The sequence below is a fragment of the Medicago truncatula genome, chromosome 1 (assembly GCF_003473485.1).
Source record: "Medicago truncatula cultivar Jemalong A17 chromosome 1, MtrunA17r5.0-ANR, whole genome shotgun sequence".
Taxonomy (NCBI): Eukaryota; Viridiplantae; Streptophyta; class Magnoliopsida; order Fabales; family Fabaceae; genus Medicago; species Medicago truncatula.
Genome location: NC_053042.1, coordinates 11,014,754 through 11,029,906, shown reverse-complemented (window position 1 = coordinate 11,029,906; position 15,153 = coordinate 11,014,754). Strand labels below are relative to the sequence as shown.

Sequence of the window (15,153 nt, the reverse complement as noted above, 5' to 3'; positions counted from 1 at the left end):
CTGAAGAACTCGACCCCGAGTTCTCATTCTAATAAAGAGTTTCTCATGCAAGTTGACTCTTACAATAAACAAGAGACCCCCTCCTAGATCCCATTGAAGAAATGTAGTAACATGCCGAATACTTTCTAGATCCTCCATTTTACAAAACTCAGGCAAATAATAAGAGTGACACGACCGAGGATCCCCGGGTTGGTTGCAATAGCATTATCCAAACACCTTGAGTAAACTTGAGATTCCGTGCCTTCGTTCTTTGCTTTTCCAACATAATATGCACACTGATTCTTAGCATAAAGCCAAATCTTTAAGAGCTTCTTCAATTCAACTCTTCCAAAACCTAACTCTTTCATGCAACTACAAGCCTCTTTTTTATCCCCACCAGTTTCATATTCCTCCAACAGTTTTCCCTATCATATCTTTCACATCTTCAATTTAGAGAATGAAGCTGCTCAAACTTCAGTTGCCAAGGACATGACAAAATCACTCTGTGTTTCTACATCAGCTTTAACAACTAAGATAAATGATGATATGTATTCTCAATTTCCGCAATCATGTTGCTTCTGGCATCAACTTCATTACTTGTTGCAGAAGTTAGCAATGAGGTATCCTTCTGACGCAGTTGGAAACGGAGGCTAGCAAACGCTAAACCTAGACTGAAAAAGAACAAGTTTGCAAGCGACAAACTTGTGAAAAGGGTTCCGGAATCCACCAGAAATTGAGAAAACTCTCTAAAATATTATTTAATGAATAAAAGTTGTCTCTTAGGCTACAATTGTTAAGATTAAATAGGGAAATAACAAAACCATAATGGATCGAAAATAACAGACTGAATACAAAACAAACAAATAATAAAATTAGACTGAAATATAAAATTACTAATGAAAATCATCCTACATCAGTCTCCTCCACCTCTGAAGAACTCGACCCCGAGTTCTCATTCTGATAAAGAACTTCCCATGCATGTTGACTCCTCCAATGAATAAGAGATCATCCTCTTGGTACCCATTGTTTCAACCCGTAGGACCTAGCTGGTGTAAACATGTTCAAATGACCTCCGGGATCCCATTGCTCAAAGTAAACAGTGAACACAATCATATTTATTAGTAGTAAAAAGTTTAATAAACAAAGAGACTCGATCCAAGCTCCACTTTGTATGCAATGGCCATGGTACTGAGTGAGGAAAACTTGTAAATTCAAGCTATCAACTTCAAGTGGCTCCACTGGGATGACTTCAAGTGTATCATTATGAGAAATCACATTTATGTCTTGAACAATCAGATGAAGTTGAACCACAAATATCAATTGTAGACATCTTTGTACCCATGATGAAGGAAGCATCTTCTTTTTCCTAATTCTTTCCATCATTCCAACTTCAATATAGTTTTGATGTCCTCTATAATTCCCTCAATATCAAACATTCATGCTAATAAACCTTAAACAATATGAATAGTATCATTATCCACCCCGTCCTCAAGGTTGTACAAGGTCTTCCAACATTTCAAAATAGTATAGGTTGTGATACGATGAGTGGACCTTCCCAAAAATTTACAATCTATTTGAAATACAAAATGCAGTTGATTGAATAGTTATTAGAGGATTAACACTAACAACAATGTATAGCCCAGTATTACTACTAAGTACTACCCCACTAATTAAAAATAAAAACTCCTTATTCTCTTTCTCTCTGGTACCATGCGTTCCATCACCATCACTCCATCAGACTTTCCTTTTCTTCTTCTCCGATTTGATTTCCTTTTCCTCTTCTGTTGTCTTGTTTATTAGAACTGGATTCTCTTGCTTTTGGTGTTAGGTGAGTGTTTTTTTAGGGTGATTTGAGGATCCTCATGTATACGGTAGTGATTTTCATCTTTGGATGCATCTCATATATACGGCACATTGTATTTATTTTTTAAAAATACTTAAATAGAATATTGTTCTTTTAAAAAAAATAAGTTTTTATTTTATTACGGGCTTCTTTTCACTTAGAGAGTCGAGCCTCCAAATTTGTAGGAACGGCTCTGCTTATCACGTTCAAAAAAAACAGGAGAAACCTGCTTTGATACTAACAGACGCAGTCGGAAGCGGAGGCTAGCAAGCGCTAAACCTAAATTGAAAAACAATTTTGCAAGCGACAAACTTGTAAAAATATGGTTCTGGAATCCACCGAAAATTGAAAAAACTCTCTAAAATATTATTGAATGAATAAAAGTTTCCTCTTAAGCTACAACTGTTAAATTTAAATAGGGAAATAACAAAACCCTGATAGGCCGAAAATAACAAACTGAAAACAAAACAAACAAATTGTTGTGAATTCGGACTCAAAATCACAACAATACAAACTATGTTGTGTGGAGCAAAGGAAAGTAGTAATCAATATCAAAGTGAACACAAGCAATAATCAACAATAACAACACCTAGATCTAATCTAGTAATCAAAGGGAAAAACTCAAAACCACAAGCAAAAGATAAAGAGAGAAGATAAACAAACACATCAAAGATTGTTGACCCAGTTCGATCCAACTTTACCTAATCTAGGGGAGAGATTGATTTCTCCAATCCACTATCAATGAATTCTTCTTACAAAGAGATACAAATGAGTTACAAGAAATTAGCTTCAACAAGCTCACAAAGAACAACCATAATTTCTATCCATTTTTTCAATCTCACCAATGAACAAGACACTCAATGATTTTCACTCACCCAAGGTGTTTACAATGTTTCCCAACCCAAGAGAACTATAATCAAAGACCCTCAACCCTAAAGTTACCTCCTTTGATTTTCCAAGTTTCTCTCTCTTCAAGCTCTCCTTCAAAATCTGCAAAGAACACTTATATAACAGTCTTCAGCTGTCAAAATCGTGTCACGTTTTGCCAAATCGTGACACGGTTGATGCGTATGACCCAAGGTATGACCAACTTTATTTTGAAAACTTGCCTACCAAGCCGAAAATCGTGTCACATTTTTCCAAAATCGTGTCACGATTGGGTACCCTGCAAAACAGTTCTCGACATTGCAAAATCGTGACACGCCTATGAAATCGTGTCACGATTTCTCTGTTTTTCAACTTCACAATTTTGAAGCCAATAACACATGATAAAATTAGGCTGAAATATAAAATTAATAAGGAAAACCTCCTATATCAAAATGCTATTCAAAATGATATATGTTGGTAGCAATGTCAATATCTATGTATCATTGTGACTATTATATACTTATTATATATGAGTCTAGGTTTGCAAATTCCAATATTTTAAAGTACTTGTACATGAGTGAACCGGCACTATGAAGTTGATATTGTGGCATTTTTTACTTTTTAAGATGAGTAGATGAAATAACTTTCCAATATATAATTATGTCAATTTTTTATTGTCATTAACCCATTCTTAGAAACCGTAGATATTATTCCGTAAATTCCGTCTAGACTTATAAAATATTCTTTAAAGTGAGTCAAGTGTAAATTAAGAAAATTAAGGGATATTATTGTAAGAAACTCATGATTTTTGATGTATATGTAGAGGTGTCAAATGGGCCGGCCCGACCCGGCTCGGGTCCGAGAGGTCCGACTATAGAAATGGGCCAGCCCGGCCCGTTAATGATTAGGTCGTGAATTCTAGATTCCGGCCCGGGTGGGCCATGGGCCAGCCCGGCCTGACCCGTTTTTGTTTTATTTTAAAAATTTATTCACTTTTTTTTTATGTATTTTCTTATGTATTAGTTACTCACCATTATTTTTTGCTAAAATATGATTGGATGGACATAAAAATATAAATAATTTTTACATTAACATTGAATAATAATTAAACTCTAGATTATTCTTTCAATTAAATCAAATTAATAATTTATAAACTTTAAAATTTTAAAACTGTAAGCTAAATTCATCCATATTAACATTCAAAAAAAAAATTCATCCATATTTATTAAGTTTATTTATTTAAATATTTTTTTGTTAATAAATTTTAAATTAGTTGATAATTTTTTTAAAAAATATGTTGTTTTTTAACAAAAATAAAATGAAATATGGGCTTGGGCCGAAAAAGCCCAAGTGCATTTTTGGTTAGTTTTTTAGGCCCGGCCCGACCCAAAAATATGGGCCGGCCCATTTTTTATAGCTCTATATATATGTAATATCTACCTTTAATTTAAGGCTAAATTGCATTTTTGGTCCCTTAACTATTTAAGTGGTATCGCTTTGGTCCCTTAATTAAAATTCGATTTATTTTGGTCCCTTAACTTCTCTTCGTTACACATTTTGGTCCTTTCTGTTAGTTTTAATTCAAAAACGTTAGGTTTTCTTCATCTTCTTCTCCTCTTTTTCATCTTTATATCATCTCCATCAACCTTCAACAATAAGAATCCCAAAAAAGTTTCAGAAGAAAATGAAGAAAACATAACGTTTTTGAATTAAATACTAACCGAAATGACCAAAATGTGTAACGGAGAAAAGTTAAGGGATCAAAATAAATCAAATTTTACTTAAGGGACCAAAGCGATACTACCTAAATAATTAAGGGACCAAAAATATAATTTATTTGTTAATAAACAATTGATATTATCCACTTTACACTTTAAATGAGTAGCTCACGAGCCAAATCGTTAGATTTATATGGTGATGCATTAATATTTTTATTGTGGGTGTAGCAGCAAGTGAATGGACCAACTTTTGTTAAAAAAAAAAAGTGAATTGACCAACTACCAAGTGAATATCATATTCAATTTTTTTTTATTAAAGTACACTCATACAAAGGGAGCTTCTATGGTGCAGTCAGAAAACTGACTCTTTTGAAAAAGTTAATTTTGATCTTAATGTTTGATTCATTTTTAAATTGTTGATTACTGATTAATGATCAATAGTAATTCATCTAGTAATGCTTGCAACATTTTGGACTTACAGATACTATTTTATTGTCAGAATCTTTAACATGCAAACAGAGTTGATGATATTATGTGACAGTCTTAAGTGTTACACTTTGTGAGGTGTTACCCTTATAACAAGGTATGATAAAATAAGATTAAGTGTAGTCTTGTTAATCTGATGAGTTGATGATACTATGAGGATTGAACTTTTGATGTCATTGTACAAACAGTGGGGTCTTACTCATTACATTTTTTATGTTATAGTGTTAACTTCACCAAAAAAATCATTCTCATGATTTCACCATAAAATTTTCGTTATACAAAACCGCTACGGACGCATTCATTTTATTAAACTTATTTTTTAGTTATATTCATTTGATTAATCTAGATCTCTGAGCTTCTTTTCAATACTGATATCTTTTTAAACTGAGTGTTGAGTTTTTCTCGATACCATTCTACTATGAGATAAGAGCTTACGTCAAAACTGAACTGGTCATATTATTTGATAATATTCAATTATTTAGTGCCTGTCAATAAGTCCAAACTCATAATTAATCTAATACTTCTGTCAAAATCTATTAGATATATCCGAAGACTTTTTATTTTAGTGTTAAAAGTCTTCGAGCTTGCTAAATAATTTGATGTAAAAATGTGAGTTTTGCAATCAGAAAACCAAAAATGCCATCCTTAAACTCTGCTGCAGCAGCGGTAACCCTTGCGATGCTGATAGTAACATTCAGGTACAGTGTGTATGGTGATGAACACCAAGAGTCATGTTCTCGATGGTGCGGTGTTCATAACATCAGGTCTCCTTTCCGCTTGAAAGACAGTCCTAAAAAGTGTGGTGACAAAAGATACATCTTATCATGTGAGGACAACAACCAGTTGATTTTGTACTATGAATTTGGAAAAAACCATGGTAAATTTTATGTACAATCAATTAATTACAACAACTACACTATACGACTATTGGATGTCAATTTTGGTTACTCTAATTTTACCCTCCCTCCCCATTCACTAGGCCTCTATAATTTCACTTACACATATTCCATAAGCTTGCCGTACGAAATGTATGTGTACAATATATTATTGGCAAAGCCTGTGTTATATATGAGATGTCCGAATCATGTCCAATATTCTTCTGGTATTTACTTTGCTTCTCCGGCCTGTATGAACATTAGTACATATGAGCAACCAGGGAATTCGTTCTACGTCAATTATATTGGAGAAAACGAAACTTTTTCGGATTCGGGGCTGGCAGACGGTTGTGGTATCGTGCTTATGTATCTCACATCTTTGGATATTCAAAATAACAACAACCACAACAAAAACAACAACATTTCATGCACAGACATCCGTCGTGAGATCTTTTATGGATTTGAACTTTCTTGGCTCAACAGTTTTTGTAAAGATGGATGGTATGCAGACCTCGATGACAATAACACCTATGTCTGTGTAGAAGACCTCCATTTGAACTTTGGAGGTAATATATCTGTTCCAAACGACTCCACCTTTCTCAAAGTTTATTATTTATTTTCATTTAAGTTTGGCTAAATCTAATTGTGGTTCTTATAAGTTATAAATACTATAATTTGTTTAAATTTAATTTAGTCCTTAACAAATCATCTGTTTGCGGCGGATTTGTGATCGTCCAAAATCTCCACAATTTAAGCTAGTGACAAACATTTGTGATGGTTCAGACCACCACGAAAGTCTTGTTTTTTTTTTTTTTCTTTTTCTTTCTGTAGTAATCCACAACTATGACGACATACTTGAGTTTTCCTTGAACTTATCTTAAAGAGGGCTAAGATGTGCAAGGGCCAATGCAAAAGTGAAAATATTTAGCTCTAGCTGTGGAGCTATGTACATGTCTTTGACTTGTATTTGTCAAAGATGTGCGTGCGTGTATGTATATACATAATATTAGGGTGTAAGTTAGCTAACTACACCCACTTTGTTTTTACTAAAATATCCATTTGTCATTATTCAAACCAATTTTAAATTGAAGGATAATTTTGTCATTTTCAATTAATTTTTTTTTAAAACAAGAAAACAAACACGTAACAGTTTCCTATGTTTACGCTTTTGATTTGTGGCCTGTACATCCTCAAAGTCACTAACCTTTTTTTTAATCAAATAAGCTACTGAAACTTTTTGTTCTTTAATAAACTTGTGCAAAATTATTAGATTGAAGGTTTAAGGTTTTGCAGCAAAAACAAAAAAATTATCACCTGAAGCTTTTTTAATAGACATGTACATAATACACTACTATATATGACGTTAAAAAAGAAGAAGCAGGATCCTTAAAAAAAAAAAAAAAAATAGTGACATGTTTAATGTACAAAACATGTAATAGGGACAAACTTTCAAGGAAACAATATTTAAAATGATGAAAGTATGTGTAATTTTTATAAAATTTATAAAAATGAGTGTAAATAATTAAGTGAGCGTAGGTTGCTAACTTGCACCTTAATAATTTTAGGTGGGTGTAGCTTGCTAACTTGTACCTTAATGTTTTTTGGTGAATTTAAGTTAGCAGCCCCCGTGTATATATATATATATATAGTGTGTGTGTCTCCAGGTGAAAAGGTGTGTCTAAAATAGACCTTCATAAAATAAAATGGGTCTATTAGAGAAAACCTCACATACATATATATATATATATATGGTGACAACTAAGGTATCCATGGAAAAATGGTCGGTAATTTACCCCAACCAATAAACATTCACCTTTTTAGGTGGTATCCATAAACTATCTTGACCCCACCAATAAATTGTGCATTATGATTGGTTGGTGGGTAAATTACCCACCATTTTTCAAAGATAATCTAGAAAAAACCTATATATATATATAGAGGGTGTATCAAGTGAGAGGACATTTTATAATGAGAGATGAGAGCATTGAATTAGGACCGTAGGATCAAACTGAACGGTGGAGATGATATTACACTTAATGTGGGGTGTGACTACCTGATTATCTTTCCTTTTCCAGGTTCATGGTTAGCGTTTCTTCTTTGTATGTGATTTTCTAACTTCCCCTTCCATCTCCATTGTTTCCTATTCCAATACTCTTCTTCATGTTCCATTGAAATCCTTTTTCTTTTTCTTTTTTAAATTCGATTTTTATTTTCAATCCATTTTGTTCGTTGTCATGTCTCTTTCTAGTTTTGCAATTCACTCTTGATTTTTAATTTGAAATTTGGATTTTGATTTTTTTAATTGAGAAAGAAAATTTTACATTCTCTTAATTGGTAACAGAAACATTAAACAAATAGCAGCAGAAAGAAAGATTGTTTTTTTCTTCTTATCTTCTTGAAATCGAAAGTAGATTGGAGCTAGAAGATGAACAGAATGAAAAAAAAATCATATTTTTCCAACTTCATTTTGGTGTGATTTCAAAACTGCAATTCGATTAATTAAAAATTAGATTTGATGCAACAAAATTGTTTTGCCCGAGATCTGAAAAAGAAACCGTAACAGCAACAGCGAGAAGAAACGGCGAGAAAAGAAGCACACAAAAGGGAATGAAAAAAGATTTATACGCTGCAGTTTTTAAAATTAAGGAGCACAATAAAGATTAATCCAAGGGTTGTTATGTATCCCTCTCATCTCTCATTTTAATAGTGCTCTCATTTGATACACCCTCTATATATATATATATATATATATATATATATATATATATATATATATATATATATATATATATATATATATATATATATATAGGTTTTTTCTAGATTATCTTTGAAAAATGGTGGGTAATTTACCCACCAACCAATCATAATGCACAATTCTCAGGAGCTAGAGGTATATCTGCTTCAGTGATTGTAACTCCTTCCTCCTTTGCCATCTGAATATAACTCTGATAACATCTTTGTTATCCAGTTGAGATATTACATGGAATCTATCCAGATAGACTGGATTAGTCTCTCTGATGCAGAAGGGACTTCCTGAATCAACTAACTCATCAGAGTTCGTGAAATACATGTTACTCAGACACTTAGCATTCAGAGTATTCCCAAATGTAATGTCCAGCTCAGAGTCTGCACCTCTTTCCTTTAGTGCAGCAATCAGGTTGCTCTCTGATATTAAGAGTTATGATAGTAACCTTCAATAAGGAATTGTCCTCTGCAAGTTCTGAAGAATTAGCACAAGTATAGATACCCATATAAAGCAAATGAATGGTGTTTGGACTTTGGCTTCTAAATTTTCAAAACAATTCAACTTTTTACCCGCAAGAAAGATAAATGGAGTATTCATTAGACCTTTTTTTTTTTTCTGTGATATTCCTCAGACTTTTTTTATTACATATAATAATAATAGGAGCACTCATCGAACTTATTATATAATCATTATTTCCCTGTTTTTCACAAGATGGTGTTATTACCCTGATATACACACACACTTGGTTAGAATCAAACCTTGAAAATGTAGCATTGTCACCGATAACGATCGTCTTACCCGGTTCATACCATATATCACTGTCCATACCACGCAATTTGGTAGTTTGTTTCTTAACCATGTTTAAGTATGTTGTTGCAGAATACTCGGCGCTTCAAAAGGTTGCTTGGAATCTCGTTTATATCTCAATTCTCATAGGTAAGCTCTTGCATTCCCTCAAGTCCATGGAGAATATGTTAAACAAAGTGTGAGACTTAAAACAAATTTTAGAAATATTATTCTTAGGCTGCGTTTGTTTGGGAGATTCTAAACTTATTCATGGGAATATTGTTAGAACTTTTATCGAGGTGCAGCAAAACTTGAACAAAAGGAAGATAAAAATGAACATGCGTCCCCACCCGTTTATGTCAACCCAAATGCAAAGAGCGACCGGATCCAGAAATTTTAATAAGTGGGGTCAAGTTATATCATGAAAATTTATATAAAACTTTATAAACGCGTAAGTGTGCGAAAATTATACAAGTTATATTTATAATTGCTCTAAAATGTTGATTTTTTTAAAAATATTTGTCAATTTCTAGCGGAGTATAAAAAATATAACCTTAATTAATTATTTTTTCACCACCAACATAGCGTCAGGCACAAGCTTTTTCAACAAATATAAGAATAGTTAATATTATAAAACGTCATGCTCTGAGATAATTGGTTAAAGATTTCATAAAAGAAATTTTTATCTTAAAAATAAGCGTTATTTGTATCAATATAATAATTATAACAACTTTTTTATAAAAAAAACTACTTCTTTTGATTTATTAACTTGTGCTCTTAGAACACTCATTAGGATCCTTCCTAGTTTTATAATTTTTTGTAGTGTAATAAATAGACTATGTGAAGATAATAATACTATATAAAGAAGGGTCAAACTAAATCTATATCTAATTTTAGGTTAAAAATATAATACACATGTGGAGGCAAGTGGGGTCAAATGACCCCATTCCTCCCACACTAGATCTGTGAGTGTATGCAAATAGGTGTACTCGTGAATCACCTTCATGATAACTTGGAATCCTTGACGTGACTTGCACATTCACACTATAGATCAATGATATTTTACAAAATCAAATTCTCTGGTTTACTCCCGTGCACTAGAGAAAAGAAGAAATGATTTTGTATTATTTTCGGCAGAACTTTGACTTACAAGAATGTGATTTTGTGTATCTTTTTCTGCCTCCAAAGTGTCTATTTATAGAGAAACTTATGTCCTTTAGTGAAGAGATACAACTCTTTGAAAGATTTTTTGAAACGACAAGATGCACTGGTTAACACAATGGTGAAAGGAAGTGTCCATTCGCATGCACTAGTGTTATGGGGTTGAATCCCATCAAACACGACTTTTCACGAGTCCGCATATTTTAGCCAAACAGATGCAACTACTGGACAATTAAATCAAATTGCATCATTTAACTATTGCAAATTTCCAAATCAAGCATTACACATTTTCGCTGGCATTACACATTGCCGATGGAGCAATGTATGAAAATTGAATGAAACCAACACTTAAAATTGTGTTCAATTGAAGAAGATGGAATTGAGATTCTAGGGTTTCTATAGTTTTGAGAGAGAAAGAGAGATATGAGTAAAAGACTGGTGAAATTTATTGAATGAATTGGAATTGGTATTTACAAGGTATATGAATCCATATACACATCAAGTGATGTAACAAACTAGTGAAACAAACCAAAACAAACTCTTAGCAAACTTATTACTCTTTATCAAAACAAACCAAAACCTAAAGAGGATTAGTGAAGTTTTACAACTGATAACATAATTGTTCTTGTGAACTTGATCTTTCAAAGGAATCAATTAGATCTCACAATGACCTCTGTCTCTCTATCTATCTATCTCTAAGTTCAACCGATCACATTAAGTGAGTCTGAACTTTTCTTTCTCGAAGTTCAATCTGATCACACACATAGAATTTCAAATTTTCAAATACACTATAAAAGATGTTCCAAAGATATAATGGAGGCTTAGGTGTATTTTTTATTGTTCTCTATTGTTTGAGAAGTGAATCTCAAGTGAGAAGATGATTGAATCTTTTTCAAGCAATCTGATCTTTTTCAGATGTAGAGATTCTTGACATAAAAGATTTTGGTCAGAGATATGTCATGGAGACAATGTTTTTTCTCATTGGAATGATGCAGCCATATATAGAGCTTCAATGTCATGTATTTCTTGCCTTGCAATTCTGATCTACCTGATCTGCAACCTTAAGTGTAGTTGATCTTCATTCCATTCTTCAAAATCTTTAATCTTAACTTTTGAGACGAGAATCAGTTGATGATATCAAATTCTGAACTTCTTAGCCTAACCATGAAGTGCTTCTGATGTGCTTCTTATGTCTATTCTAAAGTCTTCTTTTATTGAAGAATTTTGTTCATAAGATTGACATGGATCAACTTCGAATCTCATATTCCTCGGTCAATCATGTTCTTCAATTTTTGCAGTGACCATGAGATGCTTATGATCTAATTCTAAAGTTCTTCTGATCAATCTGAAGTTCTTCTTAGCACTTCATAATGTTAAGACTAATGTTTATTGGGTATATGTACATTTGTAATATCCTGTTCTAAATAACACTCAAAGAAACTTGACATGGATAATAATCATATTGATGATAATGTAAAGACAAAAATTGAGGCAAAGCTTGCAGATCAAAATAAAAGATTGGTGTGATGAAATTGGTTGTGTCTAATTTCTAGCCTTGTAACAGAAAAAGACAATTTTTGGTTGCCCAGAGGAAAAATTTACCCAGAGATGTATATATGATATAAAAAGTGGCATTGATTGTGTTGCAGATCCTCATCTTGTTAAGTAAATTCTTGAGTTTAAACATGTCTTGTGACAAAAAGAAAACAACATTTTAATAAAATATTTCTGGTAAAACGAAAGCAAATGCTCAAAGTGATTAGCAACCCAAGGAAAAATAGCAGTAAAATACAAAGATTTTTATGAAAAAATGAGTGTTTTTCATCAAAGCAAATTGAGAAAGGAGATGGTGAAACCTCTTTAAGCCCCTTCTCACCAAAAAAGGGAGACAACTGGAGTATATTGATGGAAATTTAGGGCATCACATTTTTCAGTTTTCACTTCGTTTAGTTCTATAAACACTTTTAAATAATGAAGTTTATTATAATTTCATTTTCATTTTATCTATCATAGTATAATTATTTCCACAAAAAAAAAAAAAAAGTATCATAGTATAAAATAATGAAGCTTATAATAATTTCATTTTCTTGATCTCATTTCCGTTTCGTTATAGCTTTGCTCGTCGGTTTTAAATTTGTTCTTGGAGCGCCATGTATCATTGCATTATTAATCTACAAATGGAGACGGAAACATTTCTCTATGTATGACGGCGTCGAAGACTTTCTACGAAGTGACAATAACATCATGCCTATAAGGTACTCTTACAAAGACATAAAAAAGATAACACACCAGTTCAAAACAAAATTAGGCAATGGAGGTTATGGATCTGTTTTCAAAGGACAACTTCAAAGTGGTCGTCTTGTAGCAGTTAAATTATTGGACAAAGCCAAGTCCAACGGTCAAGATTTTATCAATGAAGTTGTCACCATCGGTAGGATTCACCATGTTAATGTGGCACACCTTATTGGTTTTTGTGTGGAGGGTTCAAAACGTGTTCTTATATATGAATTCATGCCAAATGGATCACTCGAAAAATACATATTTTCTCATACAAAAGAGAATTATTCCTTAAGTTGCGAACAATTGTATTCAATTTCTCTTGGAGTGGCTCGTGGCATTGAGTACTTGCACAATGGATGCAATATGAAAATTCTACACTTTGATATAAAGCCTCATAACATCCTTCTTGATGAAAATTTCAATCCAAAAGTTTCTGATTTTGGACTAGCCAGGCTTTCTCCTACAGATAAAAGCATTGTGTCATTAACTGCAGCAAGAGGAACCATCGGATATATGGCCCCTGAATTATTCTATAGAAATGTCGGCACAATATCTCACAAAGCTGATGTATATAGCTTTGGGATGTTGTTAATGGAGATGGCAAGCAGAAGGAAGAATTTGAATGCATTGGCTGATCAATCTAGTGAAATTTATTTCCCTTTTTGGATTTATGATCGATTACATGATGGAAGGGAAGTAACTATTGAAAATGACACAGATCAGGAAATGAAATTGGCAAAGAAAATGATGATTGTAGCTTTGTGGTGTATACAAACAAAACCAGAGGATCGTCCTTCAATGGAAAAAGTTTTGGAGATGCTTGAAGAAGAAGATGGAGACTTGCAAATTCCTAATAAGCCTTATTTTTGTCCACAAGATCCACCAACAGCAGATGTTGGAGATGATAATTGTAGCAATTCATGGACTTCTTATGGTACATCAGTTAGTTATCCCAAGGGACCAACCTGATCTCTTTCTGGTTCTTGGTTGAATTACATTTTAGATATTATTGGTACCAAGCATTAATATAAATATGTAGGTTTAAATATGAAAATAGACCCTGCATATGTCTGTCTGACATTTTGGTTTTAGTCCGTGTAAAAATATTTTTTTGGTTTTAGTCCCTGCAAATATAACAAATTTGGTTTTGGTCCTTGGTATTTTGTTTCAGTCCTTGTAAAATTGATTCATATTGGAATTGGTCCTTGTAATATGTAGAATATTTGATTTTAGTCCCTCAAAATGAGGACTAAAATGAATATTATAGGGACCAATCTCAATATGAAATGATTTTACAAGGATTAAAACAAAATATCAATGACCAAAACCAAATATTCTATATTTGCAGGGACTAAAACCAAAAAAATATCTTTATAGGGATTAAAACCAAAACCCAAATATTTGCATGGACCATTTCCATATTTAAGCCAAATATGTAATATACGTGTGAATGTTCGTGTAGATAAAATAAATGAGTATTTATTCTGGTTGATTATCAATGGATGGTAACAGATATTATGGTACCCAATCTATGGGTATCTGCCATATAAAATTACTAAATGCCCATTGTTGTGAATCTTATTATCTATCAAGAATGCTTATTAAATTTTGTGAAAACTCATCTGTTCAATAATATATAGTATAACTAGATATAGAAAATTAATAAATAAAATTTTGTCTTGATCAACCGATTCTCCATTGATCTTGAAGCTAGATTGGACCTTCGCCGGATTACGCCAAAAAAGTTATTAGACAACACTTTTACAGCGATGGTATTGTATCGCTGTTAAAGTATAATGCAGCACTTTTTTACATTTGTTGATATAATTCAAAGTTAGTTAGGTTGTTAGTTAAATAACTAATAGTTTATTAGGTAACTTGAGTCACAAATTAAGAGTTAGTTTTATTTGTTTGTTAGTTCTCATGTTGTATAATAGTCTCTCTAGTCACATAATACTCTAATGTCATCATTCAATAAAATTTTGATTGGTTTGGTCAAAATAAATAAATAAATAAAATTTTGATTGCTAATCAACCTCATTACCTCTTTATCTCCAAAATTCTCAGTACTTTCTTCCTTTATCAAAATCACTTTCAGACACTAATTTTGTTAAAAATCTGTTAAGTGTTTTATCAATTTGACATCTAGAGTCAGGTCGGTTCAACAACTGTTCCATAGCAAAAACTGTACAATACGTGAGAGATGGAAACTTCAAATAATAGTAGTTTCCTTGCGTATTTACCAATCTTTGAAGATAATAATTAAGATCAATGAGTCATATAGATGAAGGTGATCTTTCGATATCAAAATGTTCTTGATGTTGTCAAGGAAGGTGTCAGTGCTTGCAAGAATTGTTAATGAGGCACAAATCACTACACATAAATACTTGAAGAAGAAAGATGGGATAG

The 15,153-nt window shown here is 32.4% G+C and overlaps 1 protein-coding gene across 1 annotated transcript; it reads left to right on the top strand.

Moving 5' to 3' along the window:
• The first annotated feature begins 5,477 nt into the window (after positions 1-5,477).
• Positions 5,478-13,792, top strand: LOC11429258 (LEAF RUST 10 DISEASE-RESISTANCE LOCUS RECEPTOR-LIKE PROTEIN KINASE-like 2.2). Its single transcript, XM_003589578.4, has 3 exons — positions 5,478-6,334; positions 9,397-9,453; positions 12,578-13,792. Exons 1-3 carry the CDS (start codon positions 5,530-5,532, stop codon positions 13,711-13,713), a joined length of 1,998 nt encoding a protein of 665 aa, XP_003589626.1. The 5' UTR covers positions 5,478-5,529; the 3' UTR covers positions 13,714-13,792.
• The last annotated feature ends 1,361 nt before the right edge of the window (positions 13,793-15,153 follow it).

Bases quoted from the DNA above. Each gene is read 5' to 3' on its own strand.
- LOC11429258 (XM_003589578.4), top strand. From the start codon at position 5,530: ATGCCATCCTTAAACTCTGCTGCAGCAGCGGTAACCCTTGCGATGCTG. The intron at 6,335-9,396 runs GTAATATATCTG...ATGTTGTTGCAG, and splicing joins CCTCCATTTGAACTTTGGAG to AATACTCGGCGCTTCAAAAG. The intron at 9,454-12,577 runs GTAAGCTCTTGC...GTTTCGTTATAG, and splicing joins TTATATCTCAATTCTCATAG to CTTTGCTCGTCGGTTTTAAA.